The sequence below is a fragment of the Podospora pseudocomata genome (genome assembly GCF_035222375.1).
Source record: "Podospora pseudocomata strain CBS 415.72m chromosome 2 map unlocalized CBS415.72m_2.2, whole genome shotgun sequence".
In the NCBI taxonomy this organism is placed as follows: Eukaryota; Fungi; Ascomycota; class Sordariomycetes; order Sordariales; family Podosporaceae; genus Podospora; species Podospora pseudocomata.
The window spans coordinates 2,825,277-2,845,362 of record NW_026946366.1 but is presented as its reverse complement, the minus strand read 5'-3'; the positions used below and the strand labels follow the sequence as shown (position 1 = coordinate 2,845,362).

General features: G+C 53.6%; 6 protein-coding genes across 6 annotated transcripts; 4 read left to right on the top strand and 2 right to left on the bottom strand.

Moving 5' to 3' along the window:
• Positions 1-198: 198 nt before the first annotated feature.
• Positions 199-4,138, top strand: QC762_212910 (uncharacterized protein; the record flags this gene model as incomplete). Its single annotated transcript, XM_062888187.1, has 2 exons — positions 199-2,048; positions 2,106-4,138. The coding sequence occupies exons 1-2, from the start codon at positions 1,958-1,960 to the stop codon at positions 4,136-4,138; spliced, it is 2,124 nt and encodes a 707-aa protein (XP_062746400.1). The 5' UTR covers positions 199-1,957.
• Positions 4,139-5,131: 993 nt separating this feature from the next.
• On the top strand, positions 5,132-9,320 carry QC762_212900 (uncharacterized protein; the record flags this gene model as incomplete). Its single annotated transcript, XM_062888186.1, has 3 exons — positions 5,132-6,874; positions 6,926-7,032; positions 7,085-9,320. 3 exons carry the CDS (start codon positions 5,132-5,134, stop codon positions 8,295-8,297), a joined length of 3,063 nt encoding a protein of 1,020 aa, XP_062746399.1. The 3' UTR covers positions 8,298-9,320.
• On the bottom strand, positions 9,256-11,502 carry QC762_212890 (uncharacterized protein). Its single transcript, XM_062888185.1, has 2 exons — positions 10,579-11,502; positions 9,256-10,519 (listed from the first exon to the last, which is right to left on the bottom strand). The coding sequence occupies exons 1-2, from the start codon at positions 11,263-11,265 to the stop codon at positions 9,422-9,424; spliced, it is 1,785 nt and encodes a 594-aa protein (XP_062746398.1). The 5' UTR covers positions 11,266-11,502; the 3' UTR covers positions 9,256-9,421.
• On the top strand, positions 11,450-13,105 carry URA4 (dihydroorotase). Its single transcript, XM_062888184.1, has 3 exons — positions 11,450-12,395; positions 12,451-12,604; positions 12,658-13,105. Exons 1-3 carry the CDS (start codon positions 11,631-11,633, stop codon positions 12,975-12,977), a joined length of 1,239 nt encoding a protein of 412 aa, XP_062746397.1. The 5' UTR covers positions 11,450-11,630; the 3' UTR covers positions 12,978-13,105.
• Positions 13,106-13,158: 53 nt separating this feature from the next.
• QC762_212870 (uncharacterized protein) lies at positions 13,159-16,364 on the bottom strand. The gene is made up of 3 exons (XM_062888183.1): positions 16,091-16,364; positions 15,977-16,031; positions 13,159-15,919 (listed from the first exon to the last, which is right to left on the bottom strand). The coding sequence occupies exons 1-3, from the start codon at positions 16,228-16,230 to the stop codon at positions 14,423-14,425; spliced, it is 1,692 nt and encodes a 563-aa protein (XP_062746396.1). The 5' UTR covers positions 16,231-16,364; the 3' UTR covers positions 13,159-14,422.
• MCM2 (MCM DNA helicase complex subunit) lies at positions 15,671-19,444 on the top strand (the record flags this gene model as incomplete). Its single annotated transcript, XM_062883419.1, has 3 exons — positions 15,671-16,638; positions 16,762-19,129; positions 19,196-19,444. Exons 1-3 carry the CDS (start codon positions 16,634-16,636, stop codon positions 19,442-19,444), a joined length of 2,622 nt encoding a protein of 873 aa, XP_062746395.1. The 5' UTR covers positions 15,671-16,633.
• Positions 19,445-20,086: the final 642 nt, after the last annotated feature.

Sequence of the window (20,086 nt, the reverse complement as noted above, 5' to 3'; positions counted from 1 at the left end):
CATCAGACGGTACATCTAGATTGGTCTGTTGCAACTCGTGATCTCATTAGGTGGCACTGGTAGTAGACGGCTGGCCGCGCCCACCAGTGAGCTTTCAAAGTTGCTGTCACGGTACCTGACCGTACGGTATATCTACACTGTGCTGTGACTAGCCCTGCAGTTTGCGGTTCACACTTGCCCTGTTGGACATGGGAATCTCACTCGTCCGCCACAAAGGGCATCCTGGGCCGAGGGTTGTATACATACGGCGTCCAGGCACGGCTACAGCAGAGCCCCTGCATAGCACTTGGGCTAGATGGTGGACCTCCTTTTTGTCTGAGCTGCTACTCCCTTCCCCCATCTCTTCCAATAATTTCAACAGCTCGCCATGGAGCCAATGCAGCACTGATACGTGGTCCCTTGTTGGCTTCATCTTTCCTGCAGCAAATGGTTATCTGCCTCCGCATGCGCCTCAACATGACAGAAGCCCAAATACCCTTCTCGCAACTCTCCATATTGTTATCCCGGACATGTCTACTCGCACAGACTATTCGGAAGCAGATCTCAGGGAAGTAACTGCGAGAAAGAGACGAACCCAGGGCGATTTCTGGAACTGTTCCGAGGCTATTGTCCTGGCATGGCACTCAACGCGGCCTTACGCGCCCCTTCTCCTGGGTGTCTCCTGGAATTCTCTGGGAAGGGTGTTCGTATGTTTGATTGCCGGATGTGGCGCATTGCCACTTACCAGGCAATTGGGGATTGGATGATCTGGTGTTGTGGGAGAGCCTCCTTTTCAGCCTGTTCGTCATAGCTGTCCCTTCTGGCCGGCATCTCAGCCTTGGTTCGGAGACCGGTCTGGTCATAGAACAGATTTAACGGACCAGAAGTGCGCCTGCGTCAATTGCGATGGCTGGTGACACGGAAGCCAAGTATCCGCGCGGGAAGGGAGGCTCGTTAATAGAACGATGGGCCATGGGTTGAGAGCTTGGATCTGATAAGCCTACTACCACTGTGATCCGATATCAGTCAATCCGGGCCGAGGGTAGGGATAGCTGAGTGGTTGTGAGAAGACGTGGCATGATATCTGGCCGCCTATGTCGACAGGGGCAATTTCATGTCAGTACACCTAGTCGTGGTAGGGGACAAGGTGATGTTGCGGGGAAGCCTTCGTATATGCTACCAAAGATCTGGAATATCTCGCCATTGCCTTTTTTGTGGATGATGTCTTGACCTGCATATCTGATTCAAGGGGTCCGGGACCAAGGCTTGGTGGGGTTGACTGGCCGAGGAAGCAGATGCGAGGCAACGTGGCTATCAAGCAGTGTCCAAAGACATCGTGGAAGGCAGCGAAAGCATCCTGGGCTATCTAATTAGTCACGGTTTGATATTGGGCCAACTCGCACAAAGAAACGTTGGGATACAAGACCAGCACCGCCGTCAACTGCTGGTGCAACGATAGCAACCAGGCATGCAGGGACGATGTCGCACCAAGGCGGGGTGTTGGGTGGCGAGGTGGTCCAAATAGCCCCTCTCACGTGAGCACGTACTTGGATGAGTCGCGTCGCATTCTCGCGTTGTCACGTTGTCGACAGAAAATAAAGACTGACACAAGAGTCAGGTATTGAAAAGACTTGAGTGTATTTCTCTACCTTACCCTTTTGGAAAGATTTATCTGGGTTATACAGGATCCTTCAATCCTGGCCTACGTAAAGCATTCATAACTGCCTAACGGCCACCTTAGGTATTTTTCAAAGTTTCTAAACTTTGCTAAGGCCGTGTTTCCAGGTAGCACCCCGTTATTTTGTACAACATGGAAGCTGAGCTATGACGTGACGCGTGGTTCGTTCGCGTTTACGGAGGAACAATCCATGCAACCCATGCAACCCACCAGCGCTTCTGCCTAGGCGTCTTGCCAGAGTATAAGATTTCCTGCAACTGTCCGAAATGCATCCTCCTCATATTTTTGCTTGGCCCTATCATGACGGAATCTTGGAAACGGAAGGGGCGGCCAGCTTTGATTGCTGCGCTAGAGTCTGTGTGCGACACAATTGGCCGTGACATTGAGGCCGGTAAGAGTTTCCATGCCCGGTTTCTCGTCCAGACAACTAACAATATGGTTTTGCCAGAGGTTCGACAAAGAGAAGATAGACGGAATGCAACTTTTGAAAATGAACTGCAGCAGCTCAAAGATGCTGCCTCTAGGGCCGAGGTTCTTGAACAAGAGAATCGATCTCTCCGCCAAGAGCTGGAGCAGCTGCGACAGAAGCACACCAAGCCACCGATATTACCAGCCAAGTACGATGTCAACACCACGGTCCGACGAGTCCTCGGGGAATTTTCCCCTAACAGAACGATCCGCGCGCCGAGTATGGTTTCATCATCGGGCGACATCGAGAACCCGGACTGGGAAAAGAATTATGGCAAACTTTGGAAGAAGAAGGAGCAGGTGGAGGAACGACTCAAGAAGGTGCAGGAGAGTTACGATACTGCAAGGGAGGTGTCAAAAGCTGCACGAGAGGAGAGAGACACGTGGATCACGTATGCCGATGCCTTGGAGAGGAAGATTAACAAGCTGGAAACAAGACTGAAGCAGCAAGATGCGAATACTCGACACCATGCAGAGGGGACTGGTGCGGAGCGGGCGATTATATATGAGTCCCGTGAATCACCAAGCGATTTAGGGCTCAACACGGACTCGTTGTCGCATCTCTCCCCTGGGCCCAGACTGAACGAAGCAGATTATACCATGAGACACCCTACTCCGGCTTTTAACGAGCCCCACAGACGAGGGAGAATAGTCAGTATCCAGCAAGGTCCATCTGCTGAGGATGGTGCATCTGATGATCCAGACCAACCCACGGAGGCGCCTGAGCTCCCACCGTTACCACCTTGCAAACGGGAGGCCAGTCCTATCAGGGTCAAAGAAGAACCTTCGTCTGATGGCCCGATTGTTGTTTCTGAGCGCAGTCTGCGTAAGCGGAAACACGCGTCCGATAGCAACAACAACAACAACAACAACAACATGCCTCCTCCACCTCGCAAGATCAAAACCGAAGTCAGTTCCGACCCGGTAGTGATGGGTGAAGCAGCTGTCTTTGCCCCCCATGAAAGCATTGACCTGGACGAGGGTTCTAGGGGCATGCCGACACCCAGAAAGCAACGTGAAATCTGGCGCCAAACTCTTCGTGAGGACGATGATGGCACTCCGCAACCCGATCAAACCTCCAGACTGCTGTATCCGAGAACGACAGCCGGGAACCCATCAACCGCACCGAAACCGACCCTGTTTATTGCAGAGAGTGTTGAACTAGCCCAACAAAGCATGTCGGAGGTTTCGGACACCTCACGCAAGCAGAGGACAGCTCAAAACACTCATCGAAACCTGGATTATGAAGTTGCCGAAGTCGCCGAGGATGGGTCTGACGAAGAATTTGAACCATGGCGGCCAACCAAGCCGCCCAAGAAGGCTGCTGGAAGACTCCAATCACTTCTCGACAAGGCCTCACTAGAATCCGAGGTCACTCCTCTCAGACATCTCCATCCAGTTCACGGGGGCATAGAATCACCATCAACTGTTTCACGGCCGAGGCAGGCCAACGACAGAACGTCCAGACCCAAACCACGTCGGCTTCGAGATAAGCCATTGGGACAGCTGAGACTTGAGGATTTCAAAGTAAACCCCAAGTTCAACAACGGTCACAAACATGCCTTCAACGAAGTCGTGCGTGGCAAGGCTGACCGGGCCGAGTTGACAGGGTGCAATGACTACAACTGCTGCGGTCGACATTACCGGGCCGTTGCAGAGTCTGAATTCAACGCGACAGGCCCCGGCGTGTTGTCCCGCATGGCAGATGTCCAAATGATGGAGGAGTACCTGGGACCCCATGCCCATAAACTAATCGAGATGACACGTGAGGAACGGCGGGAAACTTGGATGAAAGCAAAGAGCCAGCAAATAGCAAACCAGTTTGGACGGCATCGCGAGAGATTTCAGAGGCAACCGTCCCCCCCTGGGTATTGGAACCCTGATATGCCTACGACGCAGGAAATGGAAGAGAACAGAGAAGAGGCAGCGAGGAGGGGGAGGAAGCAAATCGAGGAGCGGTGGCGAGATGCCATGAAAGTTGGTGGTGGGAAATGGATGTTTAAAGATGAGTGAAAGTGCTTGCTGGGTTTGTAAAACAACAGCAACAAAAAGAAGCGTGGGGTTTTTTTGAATTCTAGAATTATCTAGAAGATCGATACCCTTTTACTCAGTTCTCCAACACTCTTCTTTGACTGCCAACTGCCTGCTACTATCCTTTCTGGCGCGGGTTTCAGTGAGGTGATCCATCTGTGTTGTCTTTTACTCCGATGCTGGGGTTGCAACACTGGGACATGTCTTGTATTATTATTAGATAGCATTAATTCTCCGAGACTCTGTTGCAGTCTGAAGAGAATTGCCATGTTGATCTGATCTGGGGGGCTGCAGAATCGCAGCGGGTCTCGAGGCGGCCTGAACGAACGGACGTTGCCTTAGGGTTAGGGTCAGTCCGAGCGTCGGCTAGGCCTCTTAGCTTTGGGCCCTTTCTTTGGTTTCTCGAAAAGAGGCGGTTTAAATTTTGTCAACCACCACGCAAGGCCTCACACCTGGTTTTCACCCAGAGGTTGGCTCTATCCATCCAGCATCACTTTCCCGTGTGCTGTACCGTCCCCCCGCGTCCTGGCAGCACGCTGTCCAATGTGCCGCACCGTGTCTCTGGCCCCCTGCACCCGCCGGAGCAACGACTCATCGAAACCGTCGAGGCCGAACTGACAACGACTTGTCTTGATTGCCTAGAACCGGCGCACCGCACGCCAGCAAACGACGCGCACCGGCACCGGCACCGGCACCACCACCACCACCCACCCACTGCCGCCAGCTCCGACACTGCCAAGTCAGACAGGTCGGGCATTTCGTTCCCGCCGCTCCAAGTTCGCCTCTCGCTCTCTCCCGGCAACAGCCGCCAACCCACCCCCAACGTTGCCCATCATTGACGCCCGCGCCGAACCCTTCGAATTTCATCGCCAGATCCCGCCCTCACCGGGGCTCCCACCTGGTATACGCCCAGTCCGCCGCGGTGGCCCTCACTTCAGTGAGCAGCTGCCGCCACAGCTCCCAACCCAGGCCGGCATGATGAACAATCGCGCGCATCTGCCGGCTGGGCAGCAGATGCAAGGAGGCGCCGACATGGGAGGAGGTCCGCCTCCTCCTCGCCGTGGAAATCGTCACCAGTATGGGCCTGCTCATGGTTACCAGTACCAGCAACACCAGCATCATGTCAACCCCTCCATGTACGGCCATGGGCCTCAGTACATGAACCCCTACCCGCCGAACCAGCCCTACTACATGCCTTACCAGCAGTATCATACTGGCGCCATGCCGCAACCTTACCTTCCGCCCCAGTACAATCACGCCCCTTACACTCGTTCGCCGCCTGCTGTGCAGCAGTATGTCCCTCTGCACCAGCCCTATGGCAGACCCGCCCAGCACTCGCCGATTGTGTCTTCGCCATACCAACCGCCCCCTCCTGCTATGCCCCCGGTCGTTGCCCCGCTTACCCCGTCAACAACCCATTCATTTGCCGTTCCGCCTCCTACGACGATTGCCCCCTCAACCATACCCCCTTTCCGCGAGTTTATTCCAGCTTCACATCAGCCGTTGCATAATCACGAGGTGCAGCCTCCGGTTCAGCCACTGCACGTCCACGAAGCACAACCACCTATTCAGCCAGAGTTCCAACCCTTTGTGCCCCAGCAGCAGCAGCAGCCGTTCCCGCAGGAGTATAACCAGGAGGCTTATCTTGCCTCGCAAGCCAAATCCCCTGCTGAGGTTCAGCCTGAGCAACAAGAAGCGGCGATTGAAGCAGAGGCCCCGGTAGAGACTCAAGTAGAGGTCGTGGTAGAGACGTCAGCAGCTTCTATGGTGGAGCGTCCGTTCAACATGGCAACCACCACGGCAACATCTGAAGTCCACCCCATCACCTCGCCATCTGAGAAGATATTGTCAAAGCTGCCATGGTTCTCCAATCCCGAAGCTGGATTCCCCGCTCGTGCCCCAAAGTCGAGGAGAAGACGCCCGGTCTCTAGCACTCCTAATCTGATTCTCGAGAAACCGGCGGAGGCTCAGCAGCCAGAGCAACCGGAGCAGACAGAACCTAAGGAGGAGCCAGTTGTTAACGCGGAAACCACCGTTAAGGCTGAAGTAACTGAGGCTGCCACCGCTCGTTCGGAGACACCGTCCACCCATGAGCAGCAGGTAGAGGATACACCCCCAACCACGCCAAGTTCTGCCCAAACGACCCAGGCATCCATCGCAGTGGCAGTCAGCCCCAGCACGACCGTGAAGCCTGCTACTCGCTCAGCTATCCCGGCACTTCCCACAGTTCCTGCGGTTCCCGTTCTCCCAGTAATTCCAAGGATTGCTCCAAAGGAGCTGCAAGCGATGGAGAAGACAGCTGTTCAGCAAACTTCCGTTGCTCCCACCAAAGACGAAAAGTCGACCGAGGCCGGCGAGGGTGCTCGCCAGGTGAATGGCATGGGCGAGAAGTCCGAGACTGAGTCTGCTCCTGCCCAAGCCGCACCAGCTCCAACTCCAGCTCCTGCAAAACCCAAGGCCTGGGCCGCTTTGTTCGCAAAGCCCAGTGCAGCTCCCTCTGCTGTGGCTTCTACTGCCGCAGCTCCTCGCGTCCACACCAATGGCAACGCTGCCGATGTCTCTACCGTTGCATCTGGAGCCGTTGGAAGTTTCCCCAGCTCCAAGGCGAATTCTCTTGCCGAGGCTTTACAGGCCTACCGTCCTACTGGTATTGTCAAGCTGCCCTTTATTGAGCCCAGAGGCTTGGTCAACACTGGAAATATGTGTTACATGAATTCTGTGAGTTGACTCTGGTCTCAAGCTACAATAGTTGATACTGATGCAATGCAGGTTCTTCAAGTTTTGATTTTCTGCATTCCGTTCTACGACTTTCTGGATCAAGTGTCCAAGAAGGCCACTCACAGTTTCAAGAGCGAAACGCCTTTGATCGATGCACTGTAAGTTGCAACACGACCGTCTGAGTTAGCGTTGACTAACGCAAAAGTGCAGGATCATGTTCATGCGCGAATTTAAGATTATCGACTCTGCTACGTCAACTGACCTCCTCCAGAAACGGCTGAAGCCGGAAGAGCTTGAGCAATATGGCGAGTCTTTCACCCCTGAGTTTGTTTACGAAGCCATTCGCAAACTTCCCCGCTTTGCCAGCATGAGGCGTGGTCACCAACAAGACGCCCAAGAGTTCCTTGGGTTCCTTCTTGAAGGTCTACACGACGAGTGTGCCCAGGTGATGCGTACTGCCCCTGTTTCAGCAGTTTCTACCGCACCGAACTCAACTCCGTCTTCTCCCACCACTTCCAAGCCAGACGGATCGCTCGAGGGCGCTGATGATTGGCTTGAGGTTGGCCCACGTCAACGCGCTGCTGTTACTCGGTCTTCTGGCCATTCACTCGCTTCACCCATCAACAAGATCTTCGGTGGGAAGTTGCGCTCTGAACTGCGTGTTCCTGGCAACAAGACCTCGGTCACGCTGGAGCCTTACGAGCCGCTGCAACTTGACATTGGTGCGCCCGAGATTCGCAACATCATTGACGCCCTGAAGGGTCTAACTCGACCGGAAACACTCCACGGCGATTTCAACTCGCCCCACGGCAAGAACGTCAAGGCTACTAAGCAGATCTTCATTGAATCGGTTCCTCCTGTTCTTATCTTGCACCTCAAGCGTTTCCAATTCGACGCCGAGGGTCAAGGTGGTACTGTCAAGATCTGGAAGAAGATTGGCTATCCTCTCGAGTTCGAATTCCCACAAGAGGTTCTGTCTCGCTCTCAACGCAACAGCACGGTTCACGAGGGTGTTCCTCGGTACAAGCTGACGGCTGTTGTGTACCATCATGGTAAGAATGCCAGTGGCGGTCATTACACAGTAGATGTTCGCCGACAGGATGGCCGAGAATGGATTCGTATCGATGACACCGTTATCCGCCGTGTGCGCAGCGAAGATGTGGCTGAGGGTGGTGCCGAGGAAGAACAGGCCAAGTCTGGCTTTGGTAACCAAAAAGACAGCACTGGTAGCAACAGATTCGGTGCCATGAATGATGAGGATACCGGCGACGACGATGGCTGGAAGCAAGCGGCCGGTGGCAAGAAGTGGAGTAGCGTTGTCAACACACCGGCTATCAACGGACAGAAGCTGCCCCCTAAGCAGCACAAGGACAGCATCAAGGACAACAAGGTTGCTTACTTGTTGTTCTACCAGCGCGTTTGAGAGTCCTTTACCTCGAACGTGATCTCCAAAGAACTGGTCCACTGACCAGCCAGTCCTGGTGCGACATGGCACAGGCTTTCTCGGCGTTCAAAAGCGAGGACGGATTAGAAGGATGTAAGATATCAAGACCGCGGGTGCGAAATGATCAACAAAGGGCTGGCAGGCGGCCGGCCGGTGTAGTTAGGTTATCGACTAGCAGAGATGGCAGCCAGCTACTCTCTGCTTCGATGAACTCGTGATGACGGCAGGATTGACCAACCTGCCCTTGGAGTGAAGGCGCTTCACAGGCGACCCATGTTGTCTTGCTGAAGGGAGGAGCAAGGGACCAGGGCGCCAATCTTTGTCTCGCCACCACCCATACCTGTGTGAAGCGTAATACTTCACGTCCTCCTTTTTCCATCACTGCCTCTCCCGAATACTTTTATACTCAAGATACGATCACCTCGATTTTCGACTAATCCCCCCGCCTCCTATTTCACCACAATCCGACATCAAACACACTTTTCTTCCATTTGATCTCGCCACGGCATTCACACAACATATCCAACTATACATACCCAAAATGACATACTTACAGTTGTGGATTTTCACGCAGTACTTCTCGACCTCTACTATGTCTCTAGATATAGCTGGACCAGAAACAACCATGCCCTGATATTCGGTATAAACGCAAATTTTTAGATCGGAGGGTGGGTGGAGTACAAAACAAAAAAAGGATAATGGGGTTTTGTTTGGGACTTGGGGAGGGGAAAATGGACGAATGATACGAATGGATGACTCTTCCTAGTTCTCTAGATAATTTCCTGGGGTGGTAGGAACGACGGAACGGAATGTATGTGATGCATATGAGAGGGAAAACCGAATAAGGAAAGGTGGGATGGTATCGGATTTTGAGCGGTGGGTATCTTTGGGTGTAAGATGATGGGAAGGGGGGGGAGGGAGGGGTAGTAGATGTAGATGAGAGAGGGGTGATAGTGATATTGGTGAAGAATTAAAAGCACGTACGTTTACAGGACTTTGGCCATTGTTCAGGTCTACATGGTCATTCTTATAACCGACTAGACTGTATCGTGAACTCCTTGCATCGTTTTTCTTAAATTAACGGAAATATACCAACTCTAGATTTAAGCCTCCATGGCGGGATCAGCCTCCACCACGGCCTCTCTAATCCCCTCCTCATCTGTCTTTGTCTCGTCTTCCACCCCCTTCCAGCCTGTGGCCCACTGCAAAATCAACACCACCACCGTCACCCCAGCGGCACCCATGTACAACTTTCTCAGCGCCATCTCATACCCGCCCACAGCAACCCCCCGTTCCATCTTGCTGAGTACCCCTTCTTGCCAGACAGCGGCCGGACTGCCCACCAAAACGGTAACCAACTTCTCCCTCCGCTCCGTCAACTCCCCATGCCCCAGCTCCAGAAAGCCCCGTGTTAAACTACCTCTCAGAACCCGGTTGAAAACCCCGCCCCCAATCCCCGTCCCAAAACTCCCCGCGAAACCCCTAAACGTAGCCAGCAAACCTGTAACGATAAAATGGTCCTTTGCCGGTGCGAGATGCAACAGGTGAGCGAGCGTGTAGTTCACCGCTGCGCCGGTACACAACCCGTTGATGAAGACCACGGCGATATAAACCCCGTATCTCGTCTCGTGGTTGCTCACGAACGAGAGTTCAAAGAGGGAGCAGCCAAAGATGAAGAGGGATAAGAGGCAGGGCAGCCAGAAGGAGCCGGAGCGCTTGATGTGCAGCCAGCCTACGAGCAGACCCCCGATGCCGAAGCCGAGGTTGGTGGGGATGAGGACGGAGCCGGCGAGGGCGGGGGAGAGGCCGCGGACGGCCAGGATGAAGATGGGGGCGTAGAAGAGGACTGTCCACCGCGAGGCCATGAAGCCTAGTTGGGAGAGGCAAGATAGTAAGACGCCGCGGGAGGAGAGGATGGGGAGGGGGATGATGGGGTCGGGGTGGCGGGATTCGATTAGTAGGAAGAGGGAGAGGGAGAGGAGGGATAGAGCTAGGGGGGCACGGGTGTAGGTTGAGAGGGCGTATAACAGAGAGGTGATGGTGGCGGTGAGGGTGAGGGCGCCGAGGTAGTCGATGCTGGAGAGTTTGGTGAGGAGGGATTTGTCGCGGGAGTGGTGAGTGGAGGGGCGGTGGGGGATGCTGAGGAATACGCCCAGGCCGGCGAGGAAGGAGAGGGGGGCTTGAGATCCGAAGAGGAGGCGCTGGGGGAGGGGGAAGGTTAGTTCTGGAAGGGATGGTGAATAGGGGAGGGGGAGCTTACCCATCCTATGACTGGGAGGAGTGCACCGAATACCACTGCGCCTGTTGAGACTCCTATGGTGAAGCCCGCGTTTACTAGTCCGATCCACAGCCCCCTTTTCTTCTTGGAGGTGAGCTGGATGACCAGGATCATACACAGTGTCATGATCCCACCGCTCCCAACACCACACAACACTCTGCCTAGGATAAACACCCCGAATGTAGGCGCAACCGAAACAATAACCGCCCCAATGGCAAACCACGTCGAGCATATGAGCACCATCACCCCCGGCGAAAATATCATGGACAGACGACCAACAAGAGGAGCGGTGGAGGACACGCTAATCATGTACGAAGACGTAAACCACATGGCGTTTTGGTAGGCATCCAGGTCCTCAGCAATGGAAGATTGAGTGGTGCTGATGCCAGACATGTTGGCTGCTTGGAGGAAGATAAGAGCCCACATGGACAAGATGATGGCTGTGCCTCTTTTCCAGCCCAGGGGAGGGTGTTCATCTTCCTCTGAGGGCTCATTATGGACTGTTGACTCTCGTTCAAGGGAGATGTGACGGGCGATGGTGACTGAGGATGTGTCGGACGCGAGAAGGGGTGTTTGTTCGGTAGCGGTGATGGTTGCTGAGGTGGTGGAGCTGCCGGACCCGTCGTCAGCACCGGGCCCAAGACGGTCCTCGGTGAGACCGACTGTCATTTTTTTTGGAATTGAAGAAGAGATGATGAGGGGTTACTATTGATTTATGAGCAGATAAATTTTCATATTCCAATTGATTTGTTGAGATTAGAAAGGGTTCAAGATGAAGTGAAAAGGCGGGACGTCATTGATGTTATATTGATTTGTAAGTCGCACCCTTGTCTGGGTAAAGGCCCAAGGGCCACGAGAATGGTTATCCGTGTCCATCTTTCAGTTTACTTTGGGCCTGAAGAATGCTCTCGACATATTGGTCATATGAGTACATGGCTGTTCAGTAGCATTCTTTGCAATGATGTTGGAAAATTATGGTTCAGATGAAAGGGGTGCTAACCCAGCACCTTAAACCCTAACCCGTGCACAATTTTATGCCTTCCGCCAAGCTATCTCACGACTCACCTCTCACTCCACACCCTCCCCATCTTCAACCTCACTTTTCCGTTTCACTTTTCCACTTACACAACTCACTATTTTTCATTGGAATAGCCCTTTTCTTCAAGCCACACACCCCAACTCATAACCCCGACATCACCGCCAAAATGAAAGACACCTACACCCTCCCCTCAGCAGCGGACATGCACGTCCACCTCCGCAACGCCCCAGGCCCCATCGCCTCCCTCGTCACGCCCACCATCCGCCCAGCCGGCGTCGACACCGTCTTCGTCATGCCCAACCTCGCCCCTGTCCCCGTCACCTCTGTTGACGCTGCTCTCGAGTACAAGTCCGCCTTGGAAGCCATCGACCCAAGCGTCAATTACCTCATGTCTTTGTACCTCCACTCCTCCATCACCCCCGAGGAGATTGCCAAGGCCAAGAAGGCTGGCATTGCTGGTGTGAAGGCTTACCCCAAGGGAGCGACTACCAACAGCCAATGGGGTGTCGTGAGCTTTGAGCCTTTTGACGAGGTGCTCAAGGCTATGGAGAAGGAAGGCATTGTGCTGAACTTGCACGGGGAGGTGCCGAGTGATAGCAGGGAGGGGGTTACGGTGATGAATGCGGAGAGCAGGTTCTTGCCTACGCTGAGGAGCTTGGTGGGCAAGTACCCCAAGTTGAAGATTGTGTTGGAGCATTGCACTACTGGGGAGGCGGTGGAGGCTGTGAGGGAGTTTGGGGAGGATGTTGTGGGGACTATTGTGAGTGAAACTGTGACGGGTTGGGGAAGGGTGAAGTGCTGACTGGGGATGATAGACTGCTCATCACTTGAGCTTGCTGGTGGATGACTGGTCCGCCAATGTGCACCACTACTGCAAGCCCTCTGCCAAGTCCCCCGAGGACCGTCGGGCTCTTCTTCAGGCTGTTGTGTCCTCCAAGGGGAAGTTCTTCCTTGGTACTGACAGTGCTCGTAAGTTTCATCCCGTTCCTTTGCACTGTTAGCAGGCACTAACATACAACCAGCCCACGATATCTCCTCCAAGAAGGGCAAGGGCAACACCGCCGCCGGTGTCTTCACCCAGCCTTACGCCCTCGGCTACGTCCTCAAGGCTCTTGAGGAGGGCATCGCCCGCGGTGACATTTCCGACTCGGACGTCACTGACGGAGCTTTGGCCGGTTTTTTCTCCTCCTATGGCCGCAAGTTCTACGGCTTGCCTCCTTCTGACAAGAAGATCTTGCTGAAGAAGGATGGTGCCACTGTTGAGGAGAGCTTGAAGAGCGAGCAGGCTGAGATTGTGCCGTATCGTGCTGGCGAGAAGATTTGGAGTGTGGAGTGGCTTTGATTTTGGGAAACATGAAAAGGAATGTCAAAAAGGGGTGTTGGGGAAAGGGGGTAAAAAAGGGCAATATACCAAAATGATAGATGAGTGACGGGGTGTACAAAATGAGATGTATGATTGATGATGGACACTTGCTGAGCGTTCTGTGAACTGGAGTGGAAGCTCAGCGGGCATTGTGTTGGGGTGATTGTGATTACAGGTCAAGTAGGTATCCAACAACATAGAAATTGTTCTCTGTTTTCTAACTCCGCTTGGGTATCATAAGACAGTGAGAAAGCCAAACATCCACAGCTCATCCCCATTTCAGCTATTATCATCGACATCTTGAGATACATCAACTCTCAATCCCTATTCTGCTTGACATTGGCAGCCTGACAGGTAAAGTTTGGCAGCGCAGCCACCGCCCGGCCTTCACCGCGCACTCAAAGCAATATTTGATCCCCACTGATGGTTGGAACCCAACTACGGATGGACTGGCAAGATACATTATATACTACTGGAGGAAAAAGAAATGGAAAACCGTGTACCGGTATGGATCCCGTGAGCCCTGCTTCACCAGTAGCCCCTCGCCCTTGACATGGAAGCCAGTGTCTTGGGGAATATATGGGCTTCGGCTGTCGGGGCTGCGGGATCGATGGGCTATTACCCAGGTTGTGGTGGGCAAGCAGGTCATCAGCAGGGTTGCCGAGCTGGAAACGGCTTTGGAGGAGGCTGCCGGTCGTGACAGGCACAGGTAGACAAAAGGTGGTAGGTGAGGCCAAGGCGGTTGGCGGATAGGTTATTGGTTGGAGTTTTTGTCGAGGGACATCTCAACAGGTGGTGGTGGAACGTAGGGCGTTCATGGCTGTAAAGTTTCAATATATATATAGTAAAGAAATAAAGAAACTGGTAAGAAAATAAAAGTTGGGAGGAAAGAGATATTGGAGGGAATGAGGATGCGTTTGGGTGATGAAAGGGAATTATGACAACGAAGGGACGGATGCTGCTTTTAACACGAGAAATAAGCAGGCAAGCTGGGCTTTTGAGAGTTGTTAGAGCTGGCTTTGGTTTTTCAGACTTGCGTTTACTCGGATGATGGCGAGGGTCGAGTTCGGCTAGAAACATATACGAGAGGAAACTTGCGTCTCCGAGAGCCCGATGTGACCAATTCCGTCTTGTAATGATCTCCTAACAGGTTGTTTAGGAGCAGTGTGGAATGGGTGTCTCTAGGAGCACGTTGAATGTCTCTTCATATTGCGTGAATCCATCCTCTGCCGCAAGACAAAATAACTCCAGATACAAATTAACCTACACAGAAAGCCTTCAGTGATTCCGAACAAAAAGATCGCTGTCCCAATCCATTCCATACCATAAACCATGTGCCTATTTCCTTGCAGTCCCAGTTGAATTATCAAGCAACCAAACACCCTAACCAAACACAACATGCCCGTTGCCGACAAAGAAATCAATCAGTATCCACTCTCCTCCCTCCGATTGTCACCGCCTTCCTTCCCCTGGGCAGACGTATCCGCAGTGGCGACCTCCTCATCGCCTCTCAGTTTCGCAAAGTAGCCCTTGATATCCTCGGCACTGATTGCCTGTCCGCTCTCGGCAAACTGCTGAAAGAACGGCTTCAACTTGTCCTTGAGATGGTTGTACGCCATCACACCTTCGATAGCTCTCACCCTATCAACATTCTTCAGTGCAGATTCTCCCCGCTCATAGAGGGAGTTGCTGCCCAATGTTGACCCGTTCTCCGACGCCTCTGGTGACACAGGTGGCTCATAGGTCTCTTCTTCCTCAAGAAGCTGGGGATGAGGGACGAGCAGAGGGAAACAGGAAGAACAGCGACACAGCTTCTCTCGGAAGTCGGGCTTGCAGAAAAGAGAGAATTTGCCTGCGGGGGGCACTGGGGGTAGGGATAAAAGCTTGCAAGGCGGGGGAGCAGAAGGTGTAGCAGAGCGCTCTCTAGGACTCTCTTTGGATTCATCTTCATTCTTCACACGCTTGGATGTCTGAGAACCTGCCTCATCCTCATCATCGTCCAAGGCTTTGCGCTTCTGGGGAACATCGAGGTTGGCAGCGGCTGGTGTGGTGGTGGCAGCAGGCACCTCGGTTTTGGTAGAGGCAGCCTCCTCAACTTTGAGCGTGGGCTCCTCTGTCTTGAAGTCCGTAGTGGCAGGAGCATCTGGAAGGGTCTCTTCGGCCGCTCCATCAGGCTTGAAGTGGACCGCAGGTAGAAATCCTTCGGTGCCGGCATATCGCTTGACCCAAGGGTAAGCCTCCACACACTTGTAGCACAAGAAGGCTTCAAAGTTGTCTTCTTCAGGGAATCCAGGGGGAAGTGGGGGATCATCCTCCTCCTCCTCTTCTTCCTCGGCACCGTTCTGGGTCAGGAGCGCTTCAGAATCTTCCGAGATGGTCGGCAATGGGGCACTGGTGCCATCCTCCTTGTTCTGCTCTGTCTTCGGCTTCTTCTCTTTGGCCATCTTCTCGAACCACTTTGGACCCATTCCAACAACACAACCCGGGTGCCACCAGTCCTCGCCACAGCCTCCTGTGTCATGTGTACCTAGACCCAAACACTGAAACATGGTTCCCTTTTGCTCAAAAGGATCGTAGTCACATTCGCAACCACAAAACCGATTGCGAAAGTTTTGGTTGTATTTGTTGTTCACATCGGGCTCCTGGGAGTGAACACCTCCCTTGGAGTTGGTTTCGGGATTTAGACGAAGGTTGCAAGGGCTTGTCGAAGGTAGTCTCGTGGTACCACAGTCGCAGGTAAAGTTGCGCTTGTTGAAGATCTCGACGAGGGTGTGCTCGCCATGGCATTGCACCGAGCAGGCATAGCAGACGCCGGCGGCATTGTAGGGATCGGACGAGTTCGCGGGCGGGGGATTGCAAGTGAGGCAAGCAAATACTGCCTGTCGGAGAGGGCCGAGGGCATTGGTACAGTTCTCGATGCTCTATTAAGACACCATGGTTAGATCAGCGCATTGTGTTCAATGGGTCAAGAGTCGTACATAAGGAAGAGCCTCGCGCGCATCGGCCTCTAGCTGCATCTGGTCGCGCAAGAAACTAGAAAGTGGTGTTAGTAGTAATCACCACATCTTCCACCAGCATCATCATGAACATACTCGGCGGCAGTCTGCGAATCGCTCGACTTGTGCGACCCTATGCTGTCGCTGCGAGGCTTGTTGCGCGCGACTGAAGCATCCCCTCCATCCTCAGGAACGTCGGCGACGGAGGCCGACTTGGGCGCCGAGGCAGGATCCATGATGAATTGTCAGGTATCAACGACAAAGTCAACCAGAACCAAAAACAAAAAAAGGTGGAAGGTGAGATGATAGATCGATTCCGATGATGGTTCTCTTCCGAGTCGCGCATCACTGTCGGAGCTTATCTTATCGCTAAAGTGCAGGGTAGGTGCCAAGACCACTTAACGCGCCCTGGGCACCTCGACACGAAATCAACGCGAGATTCCAAGGGGGGAAAGCAATCTGTGACGCGAGGCCCCTGTTCCCATTTTCCAATCCCCTCCATTGTGTGTTGCCGAATCGACCATTGTTGCCCACATCGTCTCTCTTTCAGGACAGGCTCATCCACCACTTCCCTCTTTTTTGTCGGAACGATAACGATACCCTTCCTTACTGCTATACAGTCACATAACAACCGCAAACATGAGGTATGTTTTGTTTTACTGCTTGGTGCCCAATCGAGATATCAGGGGAAGAAAAATACAGCAAAAATACGCCCCTGAAAATATCTTGACAAAAGTGACTGGAAGCTAACTTCGACACCTCCATAGCTCCCCACTTCGTGATAACCCGTCCTCCGCCAACCGTGGCGCACCAGCCCGGGGAAACAGAAAGCGCTCACGCACTAATGGTGAAGATGCGCCTTCTTCCATTGCGGGCGCCTCCAGCCCCGCCCTGCCCTCCTCCCCCCCGGCCTTCCACACCATCGCCCATGGCGCCGACGACGACGACGAGGTTGAGGAAGATGTTGAGATCCCGGATGATCTCGACGATTTGGATGAAGCCGCCGAGGATGATGTGGACCTGTTCAGGGATGGCTTTGAGCAAGATTACCGCAGCAGGGAGGACGATCGATATGAGGGCATTGATCTTGACGACGAGGGCGACTACGACGCCATGAATCTTGGTGACAGGCGACGTCTCGAGGCCCAACTTAACCGCAGAGATCGAGAGGTTGCCAGGCGGCAACGCCTCCCTGCCGCTTTCCTTCCTGGTGAAGAAGACGGCGATATCGATCTCTCAGCCCAGCCTCGCCGTCGCAGACATCGCTACGATGAGGACCCTGATGAGGATATGGATGGTGATATCATGGATGAGGAGCTCTCACTCGAGGCCCTCCATGATGTCAAAGCTTCCAGTCTGACAGACTGGGTGTCCCAACAAGCCGTCCAGCGCACAATCAAGAGAGAGTTCAAGGCCTTCCTCACAGAGTACATCGATGATAGCGGCTCGTCAGTTTACGGCAACCGCATCAGAACTCTTGGTGAGGTGAACGCTGAGACTCTCGAGGTTTCTTATGAGCACCTCTCCACTTCTAAGGCCATCTTGGCCTACTTCTTGGCCAACGCTCCTGCCGAGATGCTCAAGCTGTTCGACGAGGTTGCTATGGATGTCGTTCTGCTGCATTACCCTGATTACGAGCGTATCCACGCCGAGATTCACGTCCGCGTTTTTGACCTTCCCGTTCACTACACCCTTCGCCAGCTTCGCCAGTCTCACCTCAACTGCCTTGTGCGTGTGAGCGGTGTGGTGACGAGAAGATCCGGCGTCTTCCCTCAGCTCAAGTACGTCAAGTTTGACTGCACCAAGTGCGGTGTCACACTCGGTCCCTTCCAGCAAGAGTCCAATGTCGAAGTCAAGGTGTCATACTGCCAGAGCTGCCAGTCTCGCGGCCCCTTCACCCTCAACTCGGAGAAGACCGTCTACAGAAACTATCAAAAGCTCACCCTCCAAGAATCGCCCGGCACAGTCCCTGCCGGTCGTCTTCCCCGTCACCGTGAGGTTATTCTCCTTTGGGATCTCATCGACAAGGCCAAGCCCGGTGAGGAGATCGAGGTGACCGGTATCTACCGCAATAGCTACGATGCCCAGCTCAACAACCGCAACGGCTTCCCGGTCTTTGCCACTATCCTCGAGGCCAACAACATCATCAAATCTCATGATCAGCTCGCTGGTTTCCGCATGACAGATGAAGACGAACATGAGATCCGTCGCCTGTCCAAGGATCCCCACATTGTAGACAAGATTATCAACTCTATTGCCCCAAGCATTTACGGGCACACCGACATCAAAACCGCTGTCGCACTGTCTCTCTTTGGAGGTGTAGCCAAGGTTACCACGGGCGGTCACCGTGTCAGAGGAGACATCAATGTGTTGCTGCTCGGCGACCCAGGTACCGCCAAGTCCCAAGTTCTCAAGTATGTCGAAAAGACCGCCCACCGTGCCGTCTTTGCCACCGGTCAGGGTGCCTCCGCAGTCGGTCTGACAGCCTCGGTCCGCCGCGACCCTCTCACCAGCGAGTGGACGTTGGAAGGCGGCGCCCTTGTCCTGGCAGACAAGGGAACCTGCCTGATCGACGAGTTCGACAAGATGAACGACCAGGACAGAACATCCATCCACGAAGCCATGGAGCAACAGACCATTTCCATCTCCAAGGCTGGTATCGTGACTACCCTGCAGGCTAGGTGCGGCATCATTGCCGCCGCCAACCCCATTGGCGGGCGATACAACTCTTCCATCCCCTTCAGCGCCAACGTCGAACTCACCGAGCCGATTCTGTCCCGTTTTGACATTTTGTGCGTGGTGAGGGACACGGTCGAGCCGGAGGAGGACGAAAGGCTGGCCAAGTTTATTGTTGGGTCACACTCGAGAAGTCATCCGCTGTCCCAGTCGCAGGCGGCTAACACCCAGAATGGCGGGCAGTCGATGGAGGTGGAGCATGATTCTGCCCAGCAAGAGACGCAGCAGAATGGGATCAAGAAGGAGGACCAGATCCCGCAGGAGCTGCTGAGGAAGTACATCTTGTACGCGAGGGAGAAGTGCTCGCCCAAGCTGTATCACATTGATGAGGACAAGGTGGCGAGGTTGTTTGCTGACATGAGGAGGGAGAGTTTGGCGACGGGGGCTTATCCTATTACTGTATGTTCCCTTTCTCCCCCTTTCATCAACCTTGGTCATGGAGTTTGCTAACATTAGGTGATATAGGTCCGTCATCTGGAGGCTATCATCCGTATTGCGGAAGCTTTCTGCAAGATGAGGTTGAGCGAGTACTGCTCTGCGCAGGATATTGACCGGGCGATTGCCGTCACGGTGGAGAGTTTTGTGGGGAGTCAGAAGGTCAGCTGCAAGAAAGCGCTGGCGAGGGCTTTTGCAAAGTATACGCTTGCTCGGCCGGGGGCTACGAACGGGACGCAGTCGCAGGGGAGGAGGGGGAGAACGGCTGTGAAGGCTTGAAATAGTATGGGAGGATGAGGGTTGATTGGTTCATGATGAGTTTTATGTATAGCGGATATTGTGGGATATGGGATAGGCCGGGTTGGGAAGAGGGTTTAGTTTATTATTTACATTATATATCCTTGTTTTGTTTTACGACTTTTGACGATGGGTTGTTGTGCTTTGTGACTTTGTTGGATGATGGTAGTGGAATGAGGTATGGGGTGAATATTGTGCTGTGTTGCTGCAGTGGTGAGGCCCGATGTTGTTATTGTTGTGATACTCTTATGGTTGTGATGTTGTTATAATAGTAGTAATGCTGTCGTTGTGTCGACTAGCAGTCGTTGAGCAGCAGGTGGTGATGATTGGCTTGAAATACTGGAAAGTTGCAGCTTTGGCGCCAAGAAAGTCGAACGCAGTGGTGATGGTAGCAAGTTTGGACAGAACTACAGGTAGAAAGTCGTTGGCCGACGACGACGTGGTTGGTGACAGCAGGGTTGCAGGCAAGAGCAGCAGTGGTGATGATGGTCAACAACAACGACCTCAGTGGCAGAATAGTCATGAAGCTGGGTCATGGGAATGAGAGCAACAATGGCAGGCAGCTACGTCGAGGGAATGGACTGGGAGTCGCATGCCGGGCATCAGGATGGCCACTTATCAGGC